This window comes from Lepisosteus oculatus, chromosome 2 (genome assembly GCF_040954835.1).
Source record: "Lepisosteus oculatus isolate fLepOcu1 chromosome 2, fLepOcu1.hap2, whole genome shotgun sequence".
Lineage (NCBI taxonomy): Eukaryota > Metazoa > Chordata > Actinopteri > Semionotiformes > Lepisosteidae > Lepisosteus > Lepisosteus oculatus.
The window spans coordinates 19,372,953-19,395,894 of NC_090697.1; the positions used below are offsets into that span (position 1 = coordinate 19,372,953).

A 22,942-nucleotide genomic window follows, 5' to 3' on the forward strand; every position below is an offset into this window, starting at 1 on the left:
AATCTACATGGAGAAGCAACACTCCCAATTACAAAAAAATACTAGCTTTTGCCACTACATTTGGAGCTCATACTGTATGTGAACTGTAGTTGCATTGCCCAGCTTATGACAGACTAAATGATGCCCTGGGGTAAAATTTAATATACACCTGGCCAATTCAAGATACAAACATATACATACAGTATATAAACCAGATACTTTTCACGCTTAGAAATCTTTGTCATTATATTCAATGGTTGCATACATTTACCAACAGCTTCATTTTTTCTATGTACAGTACTGTATAATTTTGGGAGTTTAATTAGAAAATATGAATGTTAGCCTTGTAGTTCTTTCTCTTCAGTCAGAACACAACATATTTTACACTTATATAATTTAATTTAAATTATATTATTTTTTAACAAGGTGCACTAAGGTAGCTAATGAAAACAATTCAACTTGAGAAATCATCTAGTGTATGTACTCTAAAACCCCAAGAAATTAATATCAGACTTCATTAGAAATATCCAATAGCGATTAGTAAATGTAAAAGAGAATTGTTAACCAAATTTTGTGTTGCTACTTTATCTGCTCATTTTTGTGTAGAAAAAAGGTAGTAACGGCTGTTCATATCTGTCTTTAAATGACGTGGATACTGGATTCCTTTTCCCTATTTTCCTTGACATGCAGTATTGATGGGTTTAACACTTTCTCCGGCGACTCGGAGCAGCATAAATGAGCTCTTTACGCAGAAGGCTTCATATCGAGGAGAGTCAGAGCACGGAGCAACACAGATCTTCGAAGCATAGAAAGAAAACTTGTGCAAGCAGCATACACAATAAGGCATTAGAAGTGAAACATATAGTTCATCATATTCTTGCTACGAATGCTTTTTGGAAAGTTTTATGGACATTTAACAATTCAATAGCCTAACCACTGTGAAGACAGTCAACACTCAACGCTTCTTCTAGTTCCTCAAAAGAAAACCTTAACTTCAATCAATGAAAAGGGATCCCATCGGATGACAGCTTTTAGATAAATACACCAAAGCCTTGTTTTTGCGAAGGGAGATCTTTTTGGAAGATAAGCAAGAGAGACCCTGAAGGGATGCCCTGTTTGTGATAACTATTTTTACCACCACCGTAACGCAGTAGTTACGTAGTAAAAAGTACGAAAAGACATCCGAAGGAAAGAAAGTGATGATAATGACCAAGTGAAAGATGTAACGATTTGCAGTACACAACAACTGTATGCTGCGAAACATCTGTGGGTGTTTCAATTGGAAAGCGGTTTATCGACTATCGGAGACCATTACCAGTAACACCTTAATATTCAGCACTTTCTTACAAGAACAGCTCCTTCGCATTGACAGCAGCATTTAACTTATTCACCATAAACAACGATTCGCTGTAAGAACTGAACTGCAAGTTGTGCAAGTATACACACTTGGATATAAAGGCTAGGAGATACTGTTTATTCTCACTATTCGTTCTAGTATTTCCTTTAAAATAGGTCGCAGTTACTTTAACATGACCATGGAGGAGCTCTTAAATAACTTGTCGTTTTCTGGCAATTCCTCCTTCCCTTTAAACTTCACAGAAGAAACGGTGCCGGATGGCCGGGGAACTGTTGATTTTATTATACGGTGCGTTATACCCTCTGTCTACATTCTCATCATTACCGTGGGATTACTGGGTAACATAACCTTGGTAAAGATCTTCATCACCAACAGCGCGATGAGAAGCGTGCCCAATATTTTTATTTCCAGTTTGGCTGCTGGAGACCTTCTGCTTTTGGTAACTTGTGTACCAATAGACGCGTTCAGATACTTTTTCGATGAGTGGATCTTCGGGACCATGGCGTGCAAGTTGATCCCCGTGATTCAACTCACTTCAGTGGGAGTCTCCGTTTTTACTCTTACCGCTCTAAGCGCTGATAGGTAAGTTAGGCACCTATTATTTATTGAATTTATATGTCTTTTCTAATGATGCGAAACAAATATTTTCATTGTATTTGATTCTAATAAGCTCAGAATCCAATAAACAAATGAACGAAAAGATTTCAGAATTGCCTTATTGCTATCTGTTGGTCTACTGTATGCAGACATTTTCTTGAGCCTTAATTATTAAACATCTCTTCTAAAATGCATGATATTCATGTTATAAGCTGCATGTCCAGTTCGATGGACTTGTTGAAGATTCAATCACATTTCAGCTAAAAGATTTAGATTTTAATATGATCTGTATCTATATTGTTTTGTTTTCTCGTTATAAACATCCTAACCAACAAAAGATCATTGTAAGATCGATTTAAATGAAACGTAATGCTGTACATTTATATACTATTCAAAATCACGGTCTCGTGCAATATGACACATATTTGAAAACTTATGGTCTCTAGAGATTCGTCTGTACTATCAATACTATCAGCTTTTCTGAAAACGCAGTAACCTAACACATGTTGAGACAGCAGGAGGATTTACTGGAAATTACGTTAGTTCTGCCAACGTTCTATCGTATTTTTCAATAGTAGCCTACATTCAGAATCAACTTGTCAAAAGTTGAATCTGACTCCTACTGCCATGAGGAAAATATAAAATATATAAATATTGTGGTGATTGATAGCCATTAAATTGTAAGGGCATGAATGTCAGAATACTATATTTTTATTTGCAATTTATTCAAATTGTTTTAATATCGACATTCGAGTTTAATTTTTATTCATATCACAAACATTTAATCCTTGGGATATTTGTTTGTTTCATAAACAATTATCATAAGTCTTTTTGAAAGGTAGTTCCCCGCAAGAGTAAAGACAGTCTCAATTATGACAACGTTATGACAAAATATTTTTTATTGTCCTAAGAAAGGTTACAAACTGGACCATTTATCCTGGTTCTTGTATGAATTACATTCGTGGAAGCAATTATGTAGTATGAAAACATCCTATCTACCACAGTAGCTTCAAGAGAACTGATGACACTCTCAGAAAATATTCACTAAAGGCTTTTTTTAAAGATAATAGTCTTTTAATGACTAACCTAGAACTACATCTACAGAAAACGAATTAAGACATTAAACATGTACAGTATATGTATAAACCAATCACAATATGAAGCACTTTTATATGTAAGAACATATTTCACATATGATTTCTATCAAGAAGTGTGTGGTATATTCACTAGTTTTAACTTCTAACAAAATATTAAATTCTAAAAGAGTATAGTTTCACTTTTTAGACAACTACAATTTCCAATATTGGAATATAGTTCCAATATGTGTTATAAGAACCAACAATTTACTCAAAGCCTCAACTAGTGTTTTATACTCATACACCAGCTTTAACTGGCTCATTATTTAAAAATCTTTAATTCACATTGACCAGAATTCCCCAAACCTAGTAGCTAATCCATCACATTTACTATCCATTTTCAGACCTTTTGTCTTGGTCAGGGTTGTAGTCACTTTAACCAAATCAAATCTAATTGCCAGATGTTCCTCATCGTTAATATTATTTGTTCCTGTCTATACATCCATAAAGGGTACTTTTTTATAATAGTTATCTTATGTTATAATAGTTATCTTAATGCCTAAGAATTCTGAAAAAGATCACAACAGAATCAAGTTTCTGTATAATGAAGGGAAAATATTGAATAGAGCATGACACTGGAAATTCTAAGCCTTTGTAAAGCATTTTAATTTCAGGAAAAAATTAAATATAATTAATTTAATAGTATGATTTAAAATGATGTGATGGAAATGTGGATAGGGGTTTTGCTGAAGACAAGCTGTGTACAGTAGGAGTGAGCAACTCAGTGGGACAGAGGTTACAGCCCTTCTTTGATCTATGAATATGCTATATTTTTATTTGGCAAAGTATTAAAACCTAGAAAATCAACCTAGTATTAGAGTGAATTAAGTATTGTTTAATGTTTTGGAATGAATTTCAGGAGTAACTCTGCACATTTTAGGGCTTGGGACATTCATCCCTGTGGTGATTAGTCAAGCAAATAGAAATAATTTGAATTTTGCTTGTTTAAAAATATTTCTAAACAGGAAAAAAAACACATTAACCCGTATTTTTCCTGAGAATTTACCACTTAATATAGAATAACTATTATCCTTTAACCTGCAGCGAGTAGGCTTAGTTTCTTTGCATTTATTCTGATGGATTAGCTTCCATAATTGTGATTCATTAATATGAAGGTTTATTGCACCCACCAAAAAACTAGTATGGTAGACACTATAAATGAGAGAATACTGGGAATAACTGAATGTACTGTATATTTTAATATTAAATTAATTACTATGCATGACAATCTTATTCTTTAATGATTTTTGAAACCTCTGTCTGAGGAAAGATTGTAAGGATTGTTGCCCTGTATAATTAAAGTGAATTACGCATTGATTTCCCATTCCTCCCTATCATGGGATAGATTGGTGTCTGTAAAGTGCTCTGAACAAGTGCTGAAATGAATAATATACATCATGACTCTCTTGCCTATCCTAAACAATCTTATTAGACTAAAATACATCATTATCATGTTCCCTTCATACACTGCTTGCCATTAAATCAATCCAAATATAAGAATTAATGCTGGGGTGCTTGTATAGAATATATAGCGTGTGTATACGAAGCAACTGCAAAACTACTGTCACTGTTTATCTGTTTTGCTGCATGCAGTGCAGTCCTTTGCTACAGTCTTATGGACTTTCAGAGAAAAAAGAAGCAGGATTTATTAGTTGGTAGTGTTACTGTAGGGTAAAGGTCGACATGCCTGCAAGTCTTTTTTATGGCAATGCTATTGAAATTAAATGGAAGCAAAACTTCAAGAACTTTAGACCAAAGAGCAACATGTGTTTTATGCAGAGCAAATGTTTAATCAATTACTTTAAAATCACATTCCTTTTCACAATTTCCATGCTTTAATTTCATAATTGTTTAAAATTATATGACTATATCTTTTTCTTCTCAGTCCTTTTAGTCCTGTTATTTATGCATAATCAAGGATAGGTACAGTACAAAGATGCAGTACAGATTAATATAAAATGCTAATAAAATAAATTTTAAAAATGATCAAATGCTTTATCAGCATTGAAGCTGAGATAATGAAAACTTTATTTTTATTCACTGAACTGCAAATGAAAAGTAGAAGTGTCTCTTGTTTTACACAAAGTGTAATGGATGTCTGTTATAAAATGCTCAACCATGGTGTTGAAGCAGGTTCCCTGAAAGTGTGCCACTAGCAGTTGGACAAGATGCTTAGATCACTTAGCTAACCAGGCAAGCAAGCCTTTTACTGTAGCCTCCTGAAATGTCCGTCAAACTATATAATAGAATGGATCCAAAATAACAGAGCTAATGATAATGAGTAGATAAGAGCTCCGAAGACCTGATTCTTAGTTCTCTATAATATTGCAAAAGGTTAGCACCCAGATAAACTCCAGTACATTGAAATGTAAATAGGCTATGTTTAGAATGCAGTAATGGTGTTTCTCTCATTCACCAATTATCATGAAGCCACTTGTTCCTGGTAAGGGTCACATTTTCCTTGAACCAGATGCAGAGGGCAAGACTGCACCCTGGGCAACATACCTGTTCATAGCAGTGCTGTGACAGTTTACAATTATTAATTATTAACCTAGCTCTGGGAGATGGGAGGGAACGTCCATACTGAAGGTGCTCCATGCCAGAACTGATCCCAGGAGCCAGTAGCTATGAGATAGCAGAAATGATCATTAGAGTGCCTCCCCTTTCTTTTATCAAGACAAACACAGTATTTTCCTTTAAATATTTTCTTGATTCTCCCTTTCAGTTTGCCCTACCCACATGGCAGAATGTCACTCAAAAGCAAGTACAGTATGTACTGTATTATGTGGCAGAAATATATTATTTCTGGATAGCTTGAATTTAGTCAATAAGTCAAATTACATGAATCAGTGAAAGTATCTGATAGCAGCATTTTTGCTGTTGTCAGATACTGACTAGATTTGGCTGAATCTAGTCAGATTTCAGAAGCTAAGCAAGGCTCGGACTGGTCAGTACTGGGATGGCAAACATTTAGGGTACTGTTGTCAATAGTGCTGATAGACAACTAAGTAGAATTCTGCCTCCCAGTATTAGATGAACACAGTGGTGTTGGAGGAGCTTTTCTTCAAATGAGATGATAAAGTAAAGTCTAACTTCCTGGTCATTGTGGATCATGTGGCACTATTCATGAAAGTGAGGATGTTAACCCTGATACATAATGGCTGCTATGCATCACAAAGGTGGTTACTGGGCTTCAGAAGAGGTAAAGGTGGATTCTGTCCTGTTAATAAAGTGCTTTGGGGGCCCTTGCAGTAAAAATTGTAATATAAATGCAAATATTTTCATGTGCCTAGACTGTCTTGTCTAGTTTATGAAAATGATGTCCTTCCTAGAAACATTCAGAAGATTATGATTAAATCCCTTATAAATGAAGTCAAATGTGCATTGCAAAGACACCTGCATTTGTGTTGAAGCTACATATTTCTGATGTTTGAAAAAACAATAAACCATACACAGATTGAAAATAATTTAAATAAAACTAACATAGAAGCTTAAATTTGGAACGGACACCCCAACTGCTTTCTGTTTGCAATCTGTGCCTTAAAGTCCTTTTTCAGAAACACAGTTAGTGTTTTACTGTAATTCGTTAGTTTGTTTCATGGGCAGTTGCTTATTTCAGTTATGAATTTCTTCAATGATACTTCATTCATGAGTCGATGAGATATAACATAATGGATAATCTTTCATTAGTATTTACTTTTCATTAGTATTTTTATCAGTATTTAAAATAACTCATTTAAATGCATCATGTACCTTACTTTCATGTTTAAATAGCTACAGTACGTGTGTTTATGTGGTCTCTTGTCTGTAGCTGGGTAAGAGATTGCATACTTTATAAGCTTGCAATTTGCTTTTCCTTCTCATCAAATATTGTGCATGACTAGACATAATATGGAAATTAGTAGTTCACTGAACTCTCAAAACTGACAAAATTAGGAGATATACGACTGGAACACTCAAGAAAAACACACAAAAACCTTTTCAGGAGTTGTGAATGTATAGTTAAAGTTTAGCCTAAGTAGCATGTGGTACAAAACTGTACCACATTATACAAAATGATATGAGACAAATCTCTGAGCTCCACACTAATTACAGTTACATAAATTAACATTTTTCTACAGAAAATTCTCATTATCAACAAATGTGTAGAATATATAGCTATTTCCTGACTATTTGTTATTGTTATTTTTAAAGGTGCTTATCTTAACAAAATCCAAATCACAAGTGAGCTGCCTGATTAATTAAACTTTTATGTTAAGTAAATAAAACAAAACTTAACACATTTAACAAAACTGATTTTTAATATGGCTTGTCTGTTCTAAACTATTTGAATTCTAAGAGACGTGACAAGGTATGGTTTGATTTAAAGGAACAAGTAAAGGTTGATGACCTTCTGAATCATACCAGCCTAGAATTTTTTTCAAAAGTTAGAATGTAAAATAAATCCTAAATCTCCCACACAACAGCATTTTCAATACAATAATTAATAAAGTTTCAATTGGGTAGAAATAGAAATCTCTACTTAAGAACACTACTTAAAGAGCAATTTTGATGATTGCAGATAAAAGTTGTGGTTTAATCTACTGTAGATCAAGATGTTAAAAGTTAGAAGCTTTGAGGATTTTGTGTCTTCTAATTAAAGTAAAGATTGGATTATCAAAACACATCATTGTACTCTGGATTAATGTGTGTTCTGCTTTTGCTAACTTTATGTAGGTTCCAATTTTTAAAAAACAACCATCGATCTTTCTCATAAGTCTATAATCCTCGGGATTCTAGTGGCTAATAGCTGAGATGGTGGTATAAATAGCATGGTCTCACACCAGGAACTCATTCTACAGTTCAGTTTAGGGTGATTTTTGCAGCTTAACCTAGTTTAGACAAGCCTGAAGAAGTGTAATTAGTAATGGTAATGGTAATTAGTCATGGAGCTGGTTGCTACTAAAGACACAGGTAAGAGATCCATGACCCTTACCTTGTAGGCCACAGCTGTAGATGTTCCTCTTTTCTGCTAGGAGCCACAGGGAGAAGCACAGTTCTTCTTGCTGAAGAAGTGTACTTTGGGTTGCTACAGGGACTCTTTTAAAATCAGTCTCTTGCTGATGTTTACACCACGCTGAAACCCATCCAGAGAAACCATGCTTTCAGCAGTTGAAGGAGGAATTGAAGGAGTTGAAGGAGGAGAGGATTGCAGCTGTTCTCTAATCCATGTAAGAGGAAAGTAAGCAGATAGATTTCCTCCAGGTCACAGCAGAGGCAGAACTGAGACAGCATTAGAGTGTCAAGGAAAGGGACTATTCCTAGTAAAGTCCCATCTGGCTGAATTGGATGACAGAAGCCACTGACTAATCTAACATATGCATTATTGGCCAGTCAGAAGATACTGAGGGAAATGGCCCTATTAAAGCTTCTACTGATATGGTTACCTTTGCTGGTCATCACCAGGCTCATTGAAGTTTTGAGAGCACATATAATTTATGACAGTTCTGGTGATTTATGACAGTTCTTGGGCAAGAAGAGAGAGACCATGTACCTTTATCTTCAAACACCTTTGCTATACTGCCAGAATATCTTCCTATATTATTCAACTGTTATAGAACTGAAGGGAAAGAACTAGCTTCTCTCTGAAGCTGAAATCCCTACACTTGATTGCAGTACAGACTTTCCTGCTTTACCTAGCTAAGCAAAAGATCTTCCTCAGCTGGGCTAGTACAATTTGTTCGACACAGTAGATAAGGTAGAGAGATTCATCTTGAAGCTGAAGAAAAGTGGTGCCTAGTTTACTGACTCCTACAGCTTTAATGTTAAACACTGGAGTAAGACATTTGTTTTTCTTTTTGGTAGTATGTTTTTGGGCATAATATCTTTTGTCACAATGATGGCTTGCAGATATTCCGATTAAATGAAATTGTTCTTCTGTTTTGAAGTTTGGATGAAGATTGGACTTTACTGTCTTTTTGTTTTCAATCTTGCAAAGAGGATCTGGCATGGTGTGTGTTTTTTGTCCCCTCACCTAGCTACTGTTGTTCTGTGCTTGTTCATTTGTCTGTGCTTAGTATTTCAAAATTCAGGAGCCTTTCTATGATGTTAATCTTTACTTTTATTTACTTGTTATGATTGTTTTTTTTCATTTAGACACCAATACTTCATACCGTACATGTTGGCACAGTGCTGCCTCACAGTGCTGGGGTCCTCGGTTCATTTGTGGACCTGAGGTGCTATCTACATGGGGTTTGTACAGTGTAGGGACAAAGCCTATTATTTCACTTAGAATTTAGTGTTGTTAAAGATTTTGGATAAACTTTGTGTGCCTTGACAAAGCATCCTGGTGCCCCTCCCTAAATGCACAAGAATGCGCCTAAAGAGGCCCTTTTAAAAGAGACATCATAAACCCGTATCATGCTGTATGTTTCATGATATATAGCGCTCCAACTAGTCTCCAGGCTGGTTCATTCCCATAGGTCATAGTCACTATCCATCAACTAAAGGAAGATACACCAAATTGGGCTCTGTAGGGTGGGTACCAGAACCAAACCTGATGGCTACTTGGCCAGTCACCAAAAGGTGGTGTTGCCCCATATAAACTGGAACACAAGTCCCTTTTCTCTGGTTAACTCACTCGAAAATCTCTCACTACACTGGCCAACTAACGTTTACGATCACATGACTAAAAGCAGTTCAAATCAGGACTTAAACTTTATTCCAAGAAGCCAGGCCAAGAGAGTGGGTCAGCACAATACAGAATTCTGCCCAAGATATTCTACCTGAAACACAAGAAATCTTTTGAACAAAGCTATAGCATGGAATTAACCGAGTTCGCCTTTTGTCTACCTTGTAAACCTCAATAAGACAAAATGTGCACAGACTGTTTTTACAGACCAAAGGCAGCAGGATGCTTATTTGGCTGAGCCGCCTGAGTCCAACACTAAGAGAATCTCTCTCCCTCTTACTACATAGCTGCTACAGAAACCCTGCAAGCTTTTACCAGTGTGAAGTTGAAACTTAGTCAATTAAGGTGAACTGGACAACGGATCTTTGAGTATAAAATTTTGTTAATTACATAATTCTTGAGAGTTGAACAATTATTCCGATGCATGTTAGATGTTAAGTTTATGTTAGTAGATGTAGATTTAACTATATGAGACAAAATGAGACAACACCTACAAACTAGACTGTAACACAGTATAGCCCGATGTGTATTTTCACTCTGAAGTTATTAACTCTGATCTTTGCAATCCCTAAGTGAACGATCACCATTTGTGTTTACAGCAGATTGTTTCACAGATATATACTGATGGAAAAAAGAAATGCAACACCTCCTCCTCCACACTCTGGCCCTCCCTTCTGCGTGGAACAGGCTGAAGAGTAACTCATCCGTGAAGAGGACCTGATGCCACTGCTGATGGCTCCATCACAGCCTCTGTCTGGCCCAAGCCAGTCTGGTGTGACATCTAGGAGGTGTGAGCAGAGGGGCTCTTGACAGGTCACCTCGCTCTAAGGCCAGCACCACGCAAACTCACTGTCTTGTCACTGACGTGAGAATTGTGTATGCTGGCAGTTTCAGCAGCAGTATTGGTGGCAGATCTGAAATGATCTCTCAGATAGACCAGTCTGATGTGTTGGTCCCACTCTGGTGTGGTCACTCGAGGACCAACATATCTTGGATGGTAATCTGTCCTGCCGATCTGCTGAAACCTTCTCTGCATTTGGGACACAGTGGAGCGGCTTACTACATAGTGTCTGGCAATGCTAGCACATGACATGCCTGCCTGCAGCATGCCAGTGGCCCTCTCCCTTGCTTCTGGTGACATTTGAGGCATCATGGAATGCACAGAAAACTAAGTGTGGCCTTTTTCTTGCAGTGACCTAAGTTTTGAATTAAGGCCTTTTTAAAGGTGACCTGATCAAGCATTGTTCCACCTGAACCACGCTGAGTAAAAATGCACCTAACGAGCTTTCATGTGATTAGCAAGTTGCAGTGCCACACTGCACAAGCTGTATTGCTGATCAGAGAGCTTAAAACAAATTGACATTTTTTTGTGAAAGTATATAAGTTATAACTATAGTGTTCTCATTGCAGAACATGTTACGTTTCTTTTTTCCATCAGTATATATTCTATTATGTTGTTGTTTGTTATGCATGTTTTGGTTATATCAACAAATTGTACAGTATATTGGATATTTAGAATCTGTGTGTGAGATTATAAAGTATTATTTATGATCGATTCCTATCTTCAAATACTCTCATAATTTACTGTTACAATTTTTTATTGTTACTGGAAATTAAAACCTCCAATCTCCTATAACAGTGTGCTCTACCCATGTTCACGTGGGTTTCCTCTGTGTGCTCCAGTTTCCTCCCACTATCCAAAAACATACCAGTAGAATAGATTAATTGGCTACAGGGAGAATTTGTTCCTAGGTGTGCGTGTGTCTTTGTTTCTGCCCTGTGATGAACTGGCATCTTATTCAAGGTGTATCCTGCCTTGCTCCCCTTGCTTGCTGGGATAGGTTCCGGCTCCCTCGTGATCCTGAATTGGAAGAAGCGGTTAGAAAATACTAGATATACAGTACTTCATATTGGTATTTTTTGTTTCTACATCTTAGCTCCAGTACATAACCTTTACAATAACATTTCCAGTGGACTTATCCAATCTTGATCAGATAAACTTTTCATTTGATTTGCTTTCAGGAATCAAGCAAGTTAGATACTAAAGCCATACATCTCTTTACTACTTCAGAGTTAAACCTTAAAATATGTCTCTGAGCGTATAAACATTTCTGAGAGATAAACAGTCCTGAAATTAACCACCATTGTTCATGGAAGGTTACTAAATGCTTTATTAGGTACTGATGTACAAGTTATGCTTTTAACTGAACATACAGTATAGCAAAAACATAACTGTAGTTTTTTTCACTTAGAAACCACAATCCTGTAGTTTGAAAAAGAACAAAATATTTTTTCTTTATTTTTTTTGTGCTGCCATTTTTGCATATTAGGTAAGTTTTTGTGCATTTATTTATTATGCCTTTTATTTTCTCCTTTGTCTTGTTCTGTTTTAAACATGTAATATTTTTTTAAGGTGTAAACTTAACAATTACTTTCACAAAAGCAAAGGCAAAATCAGGCTTTTAATGTGGGACTTAAATATTATTTACATTACATGAGTAAATTTTACCTTGTTGCAGTAGCTTTGAGCTTTAGCATTTTACCTTTGAGATAGGACATCTCACTGAAAATCAAATTCTCTTTGTTCACCGTTGAACACACAGCTTGGGACAATGGTATATAAACAACATGTTTCATAGAACCTTTCTTCCTTTTTTTCAGGTATAAAGCAATAGTTAACCCCATGGACATCCAAACATCGAGTGCAGTGCTCTGGACCTGTTTGAAGGCCATCACCATATGGATCATATCTGTGCTGCTGGCTGTACCAGAAGCCATCTTCTCCCAAGTGGTGCATATTAAAGACAAGAATATCACCTTCACAGCCTGCGTCCCCTATCCTCTCTCCGATGAAATGCACCCCAAAATCCACTCTATTATGATTTTTATGGTTTATTTCCTTATCCCTCTTGCCATTATCAGTATCTACTATTACCACATTGCAAGGACATTGATCAAGAGTGCACATGACATGCCAGGAGAATTCAGTGAGCACTCTAAAAGACAGGTAATGGAGTTTCTTTGTCTATTTAGCTATTTTTAGTTCATCATTTTGAATAGCTGCTACTGAGAATACATTATCAACCACAATGAAACACTCACTTGGTGTTTAAAAATATTTGAAACATTTGCAATTTGCATTTTCAAGCAGTGCCTTAAATTCTGTTGAAACCCTTGAATGGCATTGACATCCTTTTGAAGGAAGTTGTATAATATGCATACTGATATCTTGAATTGGTACTTATAGAAAACCTTTTTAGAGGGTTAAAAAGGCAAGTGTGTTACTGTACATCTTACCGGTATTTTCACGATGGCCAACCATTTGAAGCTAGTAAAGCAGCTACATGTATGTAGGTTAAACTCGGTCAAGATTACATCAGGTTGGATCCTGGAGTATGGGTGGGAGCAAAAACATCAGAATCCATTTTCATGTCTGTGTTACAGAGGCACAACAACAGAGAAAGTTTGTAAGTATAATTGTGTTCAATGGATATTTTATCCCCGTGCAGATCTTTTCCTCAATTCAAAATAGCTTTGTACAGAATCCCAGACAATGTATCCCTGGATGACGAAATGCTATCCTAACATTTAAAACCCACTTTAAATTGGTTCTGTCTCACAAGTCCTGTATTTTTGGAAATTACCTTTATTTCAGTTAAAATATGGTGTATTTTCTAAAATATATATGTGTATAAAATCCAGAAATTACACATTGCATGTTGTCATTTTCAATAATATCTTATTATTTCTGTGAAAAAGTATATCATTCAAACTGGTGTAAAACTATTGAGCAGTAGGAAACATAAATATATGTTAGCTAACAGAAAATGTGTTTTTCTCCCTCTGTGAGCTAACATGCATTGCACTTGAACACTTTCTTTGTTCTGTGATCTTTAGTTGTCTGCTGTTAAGTATAGCCTTATAGCTGATGGAAACACCATGCTAGAGAAGTACAGGCTGTGAAGAGAATAGTAGTAAGTACTGTATATGAGAGAAGTGTATAATCACATAAAAAGCATTTTTTTTGTTTTACTGCATATGCACATTTAATTGAGTGATCTTAAGAGAAAAATGCTTTATGAAGTTGTACAAAGAACACATTTGATGAAAAATATACAAAGACATAAAATAAGTTAGCAACACAATAAGATTCAAATGGTAAACAATTAAAGCACAAATTTTCTGGTAAGGTTTTTAAGTTGTTTTTGTTTTTAAGAGTTTATTATGCTTGCAGGTAATTGCAATGGCATATTTGAAAACAGTCTGAAATACTGAGTACAGTATATATGATATGTTTGTCTCCGTGCTGGGCTTGAATTATTAAATTCAGGTCAATGTGAACTGAAAAGGAGACTTACAATGTTTTCTAATGTGTGTAAAGTGTAAAGGTTGTAATAGTGAAGTATTACAACCTTTGTGAAACAAATTGATTAGTCTATGCCTGGGGGAAACAGAATTCAGTTTTGATTTCTGGGTAAAGGTCACTGGTTCTATATATTAATGCAAAGAATTATTCTTTTGAGAGGAAGGATGATAAACGTCCTTAACATATAACAATAGTACAAAATTGTTGTAACAACATCAAAAAAATAACATTTATTTTTAATTAGATAAAGAAACACAATATTTTAATTATGTTCAGTTCTACATACTGTAGTTATAGAATCGTTTTTGTAAAAAGCAATGTAGTAATGCAATGGTTAAGTATAGTTTTGCTATAGTTACATAGAAATAAGATCACTTTATTGGCCATATACAATGTCTTGTATTAAGAATTTGTCTCCTCACATACCTCAACTTGCTCTCCATGAGACACAGAGAGAAGCTTGGGGTCAGGGCACAGGGTCAGCCATTTACTGTATACAGCACCCCTAGAGCAGTTGGGGTTAAGGGCCTAACTCAGGGGCCTAACAGAGTAGAATTCCTCTACCAGCTGCAGGATTTGAACCAGCAACCTTCCAGCCACAGGCACAGAGCCACCACACCACCCCGTATATGTGTATTCATCTATGTAAGTAATGAAGTCAGCACACAGAATATAAATTTATTCTAACATGATTTGTCTAAATAGATATATGAAATGTGAATATGTACAGTGTCATTAATAGATCAGAATCTGATATCAAACTACAAAGTTATCTATAATATATACAGTATAATGTACTGTACTGTATATACAGTACATTACACAGAATGATTATTTATTTTCTTTATGTTACTGACAAATTTAGACCTGATAAATTACAGCTACAGTGCTGCTGTTCCTTTTGAAAACAATGCAGTGTATTTTGATTTAGATAGATAAGACTGTTGATTTCTAAAGGAAATTGAGGTGTTACAGCAGCTCAGCCCAAGACAAGCAAAAACAGACATGAGAATATACTAAAAATAAAATAAGTACAGCAATACAAAGTAAAATAAAATAGTTATTTTATTAAAGTCACTGTAAAACAATAAAATATGTGCAAAATGTGCATAGGTATATACAGATTGAGTGTCCAAAAAGTACAATAGTGCAACATGCTGTCCATACTGTAGATGAGCAGATGAAGGGCTAACAGTCCTAGCCTAGGGCAGTGTTATACACCCTGACAGCCGCCGGGAGGAAAGACCTGTGGAAATGTTCCCTTGAACACTGTAGCTGGAGCAGTCTGTTACTAAAAGTGCTCCGCTGCCTCCTAACAGTCTCATGTAGTGGATGAGAGGTGTTGTTCATGATGGCTGTGAGCTTGGTTAGCATTCTCCTCTCAGCCACCACCTCCAGGGGGTCGAGGCTCAGCCCCAACACAGAGCCAGCCTTCTTGATGAGTTTATTGAGCCTATTTGCATCTCTTGTCATGATGCTGTGGCCCCAGCACACAACAGCGTAGAAGATGGCCGCTGCCACCGCTGATTCATAAAAAATGTGTAGCAGTGTTCCACACACACCAAAGGACCTGAGTCTCCTAAGAAAATAGAGTCGGCTACGACTTTTCTTGTACAGGGCGTTAGTGTGAACAGTCCACTTCAGCTTATCATCCAGGTGTACCCCTAAGTACTTGTAGGACTGCACCACCTCTATGTCCTCACCCTGGATAGAAACAGGGTTCAGTTGAGACTTATTCCTCCAAAAGTGACCATTTCATTAGAAATTATTCACATAGATAAACCTGGTAACAAAAAGACAAACATAAAGCTTATTATTTGCACAGTAAAGGTTCTTTTAAGCACACAATAAATGAAACAGATTTCTTGGCTAATGAAAATTTCATATTTTATTTTTAAGGAAGTGTCAATGAATAATGAACCTTAGTGAATTTGATATAGTGTACGTGAGTTAAAATATTCTAGACAAATTTAACTTTCATTTTGTATATAAAATGTGCAGTTAAAACTTGAATTTTCAATGAACTAATTTAGAATTTGCTTCACCTTATTCTTTCTCCATATTGTGGAGATGTGTAGCCTTGGCCTTTTCTCAGATTACATAATGCATGGCAGGATGCAACATTAATGTCACCCTTGGCATATTGTAGTTTATGAAATGGTCTCCAAGTCTTCTTGTAAAAGTATCCAACACTTCAATAATACTCAAAAAGGAAAACGCATAATTAAACATTAGAGAACCCACCTGCTCATTGCTCATCTGGAGTAAAACAAAAAAAAAGTCTTAATGTAACTAAAGACAGCATAATGCTTATTCTTTTAAATGTAATTGAAAAGTTTTTTAGAAGTCTGTTTTTCAAGCTTGTGTGTAGAAATGAGTCTTTTTAAGTTTTCTGTGGCTATGCAGTGTTAAAAACACGACCCTTGCATTGATTTTATTATTTATTTAAAATTTAAATTTTGGTCTCTTTTCTTCCACAGATTCTTCAATGAAAGTAAAATTGTAAATATCAGCCAACAGAAGAGAAAAATCTATTTTTATGTTTATATACCTGTATACACTGCTCAAAAATGTTCAAGGTTAATATTAAGAGGTGCCCTATTTATTCAATCTAAACTGAAAAATTTCATTTGTGTCCTGGATTAGTACTGTATGTATTGGCTGTTACAGCCATATCATCAGCCCATCATCACCTGTGTCTTTCTGTAGATTTGAACATTCTGAAGTTGAACACTGCATAAATTATTCTACTATGCTGACAAGCCATGATGACTGAATATTTATGGGCTTTGCAGCATGTTAGCAAAAGATGTCTTTCACATACCCCATTAGCACAAATTTCAAAGCATTGGTTTTAATGTACTTATGTTTTTTTTAACTTAATTTTATTTTAAATCTTACCAATCAGAGTTAATAAACGGCCAAACTCTGCTTGTTTAAATTAGAAGCCAATCACACATGTGCTCCTCTCAGGCCAGCACAAATGTGCTATTGAAAAAAGAAATATGAATTCATCCTTCAGAAGACCAACTGCTTCACATTACTTCCAGCAATATTTTCAGTATTGTACAACATTAAAACATTATACTGAATGAACAGGAAAACTGTGTAGTATGGACAAACTTAAAACTAAAACAACTGAGGTTAATATACTTACAAATATCTCTGGTATTTATTTATTTGAGATACAGTTTACATCTTAATCCAGAGATAAAAGCTGAGCTTTTCTTGAGGCAGAATGTACATAAGAGTTTCACAAAAAAGATGCACATCTAGCCATGATAATATTGGAACACGAGTCAATGCCTCACACACAATTCAACAACAAAAAAAAACATTAACACTTACCATGGGATTACTAGATTAAATAGCACTCATATATAAATTTGGATTATTATAAAGTCAATGAAGTGTAAAAAACAAGCATGAATTATAGTGATGCAGGCAGGCTTCTTTTAATGGAATCTAAAGAAACATTTGTCAAAACCCAAAAAATGCTCTGAATACATTAACACACTGAAAAAAAACTAAATTTCACAGTGCAATTCTCAAAAGTCCAGTTTGATTTTTCTAGAACAAAACAACTAACTATAGGCAGCTCTGTGGTATTAAGACAAAAGCTCTCAGGTTAAAGCTTAAATAGAATAAACCTAACCATACGGAGAAAAACAAACCTGTACAGCAATATGTACTTATTATGCACTTATTCATTTCTTGAACAATTATCCACACTGCACTGACAGACAATCCATAGCATTTGCTCTTTTGCCTCTACAGGCATACTATTGTATAATACAGTAATTATTTTCAGATAGGAAGAAAATAAGATAAGCACATCTAGAAAAACTCCAGCTAAATTGAAAGATGTTAAATAGAACTTTGATTTGCTGTGGTTTAAATGCTTCTTAGTACTGTATATTCAAACTGTTGTGTAAACAAGCTAAAATCATTTACTAATTTCTGTACTCTGTGCTTGATGTTGTCATTTCTGGTTTTTGCTATCTGCCATATAGAAACGCAAGATAACAAGAGCATCACAAAATATTATATTAGTAAAGCAATAGCAAGCTAAAGGTTAAGTAGGGGAATATAGTATACAATGTTGTACAAGCTAAATCTTTCAATTCTTCAGCAATTGACTTGTTTCTTGTGCAATATAAATTGACTGCCTGTGCTCTTCCTGATTGTTTATCACACATTTTCAGATGGTTTTCCTCCAGTAGAAGATAATTTGAAAGGAAAATATTTGAGGAGAAACAACAACAGAAAATAATTTATAAAACATTTAATAGAGATGTGCCGAAAGTCCTGAGGGACATAGTAGTAGACAGGGGATGAAGCCCAGGTTATATAATTCATGTGTTGATTGATAAACAATAAACAAAAAATCTCTTTTCTCCCCTTTTTTATTTCTAAGATGGAAACAAGAAAGCGTCTTGCCAAAATTGTCCTGGTGTTCGTGGGTCTTTTTGCCCTGTGCTGGTTCCCCAATCACGTTCTCTACATGTACCGCTCCTTCAACTACAGAGAGATCGATTCCTCCGTGGCCCACCTGATTATCACACTGTTGGCTCGAGTGCTGAGCTTCTGCAACTCCTGTGTCAACCCTTTCGCTCTCTACCTGCTCAGTGAGAGCTTCCGGAGACACTTCAACAGCCATCTGTGCTGCAGGAGGAAGAGGTATCGGGAGCGAGCCACGAGCTACTTACAGAGCACTTCTGCCATCAGAATGACTTCAATTAAGAAAAACACCCCCACCACCACGACTCTCCTGAACGGACACAGTCTCAAACGGGAAGTATCGCTGTGAATGGCAGGTGGGGGATGTGAATCCCAGAGTTTGTAGGCACCAGCTATTAAGTTTTGAAGGCTGGTTATGCTCATGGTCGTACAATGTTTTTTTTTTCAGAAAGATAAAGCATCATGGTACACTTTTAAGAAGAAAATGTTCTTTTTATTCTTTTTTTTTGGACAAAGGATTGTAGAAATCTGACTCTGGCCTGGGGTCATTACTCCTGACCTGGCTTGAGAGAATTGTAAACACCTGCTGTTGTATGCGACATCTCAGAAATAGCTGCGAGGTGGGATAACATCATCAAGAATAGCCACTAGGCCATAAGGGGAATGTCCATTCAAAAACTCCCATTCATGGTAATAGCAAACAGTGAACATGGCGGGACTTGGACTATAAAACCCTCTGTAACACTGTTGCAGTTCAGGGCGCTGTGGAAATACACCTTGTGTGTGTCTCCTTCAGTGTTCTATGGAAATGGCCATTTTCTTTACAATTAAACTAATCTCAAACCTTCACTGGACTGTGCTGTGAATCCTTGCATCCCTATAGGATAATGTCAATTTTAATTTTAATGGCTTGAAAACTTTACATACTTTTAAGTAACTGTGAAGCAGCACCATAAACTAAATGGAGATTTGCGTAATCAGAGAGAAAGTGAAGAAAAATGGAAAAGAGAGGAAAATCAATGTTCAATTAAGTCAAATGCAATTGGATACATTAAGACCTGTGGGGCTATGGTGAAAAATATAAAATGTTTATAGAGAATGAAAAGGAAAGGGAAAATCATGAAGAAAGTTTAGCTTGTAAAGAAAAGAAAGTGATTTCACATTGAAAATTCTCTGTTGGATTTTTTTAAGTATAAGAATAAAGAACCTAGAAATTAGCCTTAACAGAAACTTAGAGCACCATTTGTTTTTTCCACATCATCAGTCAAAGCAACACTCCACCACATGTTGGTTAGCATTCATATCACTCTGCAGCCTCTTATGTTCCCTGCCTCCTCTTTTTGTGTGGGAGAGCCAATGGAATATATTGAATTGAATGCCTTGTGCTTCCCGATATTTGTACTGCATTACATATCACCAGCAACAGCCAGCAATAGCCAGCAGCCATATCACCCTGCAACTCACAACTGGCAACCCACTGAAGATAAGCAGGACTGAGCCTGGTCAGTACCTGGATGGGAGACCTCCTGGAAAAAACTAAGGTTGCTGCTGGAAGAGGTGTTAGTGGGGCCAGTAGGGGGTGCTCACCCTGTGGTCCATGTGGGTCCTAATGCCCCAGTATGGTGATGGGGACACTATACTGTAAACAGGCGCCGTCCTTCGGATGAGATGTAAAAATGACTTTTGTGGTCATTAAAAATCCCAGGGCGCTTCTTGAAAAGAGTAGGGGGTGTAACCCCAGTGTCCTGGCCAAATTTCCAATTGGCCCTTACCAATCATGGCCTCCTAATAATCCCCCTCTATGAATTGGCTACATTATATTACTCTCCTCCCCACTGATAGCTGATGTGTGGTGAGCGTTCTGGCACACTATGTCTGCCGTCACATCATCCAGGTGGATGCTGCACATTGGTGGTGGTGGAGGGGAGTCCCCATTACCTGTAAAGTGCTTCGAGTGGAGTGTCCAGAAAAGTGCTATATAAGTGTAAGCAATTATTATTATTATTAACATACAGTAGTGCACTGTAAGTGTTTTCACACTGTATGCAAAGTTCATTTATTTAACCCATTGATTTAGTAAAACTAGGAAAAATACAAATCTTACTCTGAAAAAAAAACAGTTTGGAAAAACAAAGTAAATCATATTTTTATCACATTCTGTAGTTTAAAAGACACTACACTTAACAATTGTCTCTTTTGGGATGAGAAAAGATCATTTAGAGAATACTAAGGCAACAGAGACCTCCTTATATCTACGAAGATGTCCAAATCCTTCTTACTGTATGTCAAGATTAGTCCATTTCTGGCTTTTCATAATTGATGGTAAATAAACAGTAATTTTCATAATTACCGTGTTTGTGCTGAACTTAATTTGACATTTTTATTATACAAATTAAGTTTGCATCATTTAACAATGCTCTAGGGTACTGAGATACTTTAAGCTAAGAGGAATAAAATATTTTAAAGATTTTTTTAACAGAGCAAAAACCACAACTGGCAAATATTATGTTACAAATACTCTAATAGTATGTCATAAATGAATGTACATTAACAGAGCATTCTTATCACATGAAAGCATACTGTATATTTTTACATGCATTGCTGGATGAAGTGTTCTGCCATTGTGAATTAAAATAAGTGGGCTGGAGTGAGGTCATTTCATGTTCATTATCAATGCTAAAAAACAGAGATTGGGCATAAAATCAAGAAAATACATTAAAGAGAAAAGAAGAGGGTCATATAATCTTTTATTTGCAATAATTGTATCCTTGAGATATTGTTTCATGGAGAAAATTAACTACAGTTTATTTTGATACATTTAAGTAAATCCTAAACTCAACAGATGTTTAAATTTAATGCTAAAATGTTACCATAAGAATTATACGTAAGAATGATTTCTGGTTATGCGTTCTTATGAATATTATGCATTTTGTACCAGTTGTACGTTGTGGTGCTTATAAGAGGTAGTGCAGTGTTGTTGGAAAGTCTAACACAGCTGTTTATTTTTGCACTGAGCATGCAGAAAAGTGCTCTGTCCTTTAAAATAGCGAAGTCATAGAGAAGGTTCTCCAATATATGGTCTCTATATCTATAAATTTACAGAGATTTTCTCAAAATTGAGCGTTTTCAATCATGTCGTAATACATGAATTTAAAATAAATATAGGTGGATAAATGAGTAGGGTCATTACACAGACAATAGGACGCTAGTCTAATTGAGGCTCTTAATTGATGAATTGATGCATTTTGAACATTTCTTTCTTTAAGTTGTTAGACATAAGACTTGAGTGCTCTCCTGGCTTTAGGCTAATGTTTTAGGGTGAAATCTGTAATAGGTCAAGGTGATGGTTATACAGTAAATGGAAATGATTTTCTCCCAGGTACATCCTTGTAAAAACAGACTAAGCATATTTGTACTCTTAAACTATTTGAAATTTTGGACTAACACAACACAGCTCTCGACTGCCTAAAGGCTTCAACAGATTGTAATTCGTTCTTTTTGAGATTCATGTACTGCACTCGAAAGTGCCTCAGAATTTCCTGCAGTTGTTTGCCAAATGCTCAGGATTTGTAATCTGAACTACTCCCCTACTCCCAGACAAAAAAAAAAAGAATCAAACTGAGGAAGGCCAAGTCAAGAAAGGAACTGAATGCTTTGTGATTCTCTTTGAAAGATTTAGGGCATCTGTTAGGCAGATAAATAAAACTAATGAAATCTGTTTCTTAACTCTATTATCTGGTTGTGAATGTCTATTTTTCTGTACTGTGAAGTGCCTTGAGTTTGACTCTTTTTGTCCCCTCAATATTCCTGTCAATGTACATGTTACTTAATTTCTCTCTGTTCTGCATATAATATCTAGAATAATATTTTTCACCTAATTTCTGTAAAAGTTTCTGGCAAGAAATGCAGTTTCTAACTTCCTCCTGGTTATCAATTTTGTGATTAATTTGGAAATACACAATATCACTCTTATTTATTGTATATTCCTCATGTATTGGATGTGATTTTTATAATATGTAACCAGGGGAATTATGTATAGTAAGTTATCATTAAACCTGTCTTAAAACTGCGCCTTTATATGATATATTTGTATTAACATCTTGAATGGAAATTGCACATGTCTGCAATTTGATGCTTTATTTCTTTCACATAGTAAAATGTCAATTTCTTCCTCTGGATCTTGAAATGAAGAAAGTGTACTGTACAGTGGTGTATTACATTGGATTTATACTGTTATTCTTTTTTTTCAGAAAAGTAAAATGTTAATATTGTTGCTTTTAGCATTCTACAGAATTTAAATAGTTTGCTTCTTAAAGTAGGAAAGTAATTTCTGCTTATGACTTTTATTTGATGTTAATTTCACTGTCTAGATATGA

At 35.6% G+C, this 22,942-nt stretch overlaps 1 protein-coding gene across 1 annotated transcript; it reads left to right on the forward strand.

Annotated features, from left to right (window-relative positions):
* The first annotated feature begins 764 nt into the window (after window positions 1–764).
* On the forward strand, window positions 765–22,726 carry nmbr (neuromedin B receptor). The gene is made up of 3 exons (XM_006642968.3): window positions 765–1,918; window positions 12,401–12,746; window positions 18,523–22,726. Exons 1-3 carry the CDS (start codon window positions 1,509–1,511, stop codon window positions 18,913–18,915), a joined length of 1,149 nt encoding a protein of 382 aa, XP_006643031.2. The 5' UTR covers window positions 765–1,508; the 3' UTR covers window positions 18,916–22,726.
* The last annotated feature ends 216 nt before the right edge of the window (window positions 22,727–22,942 follow it).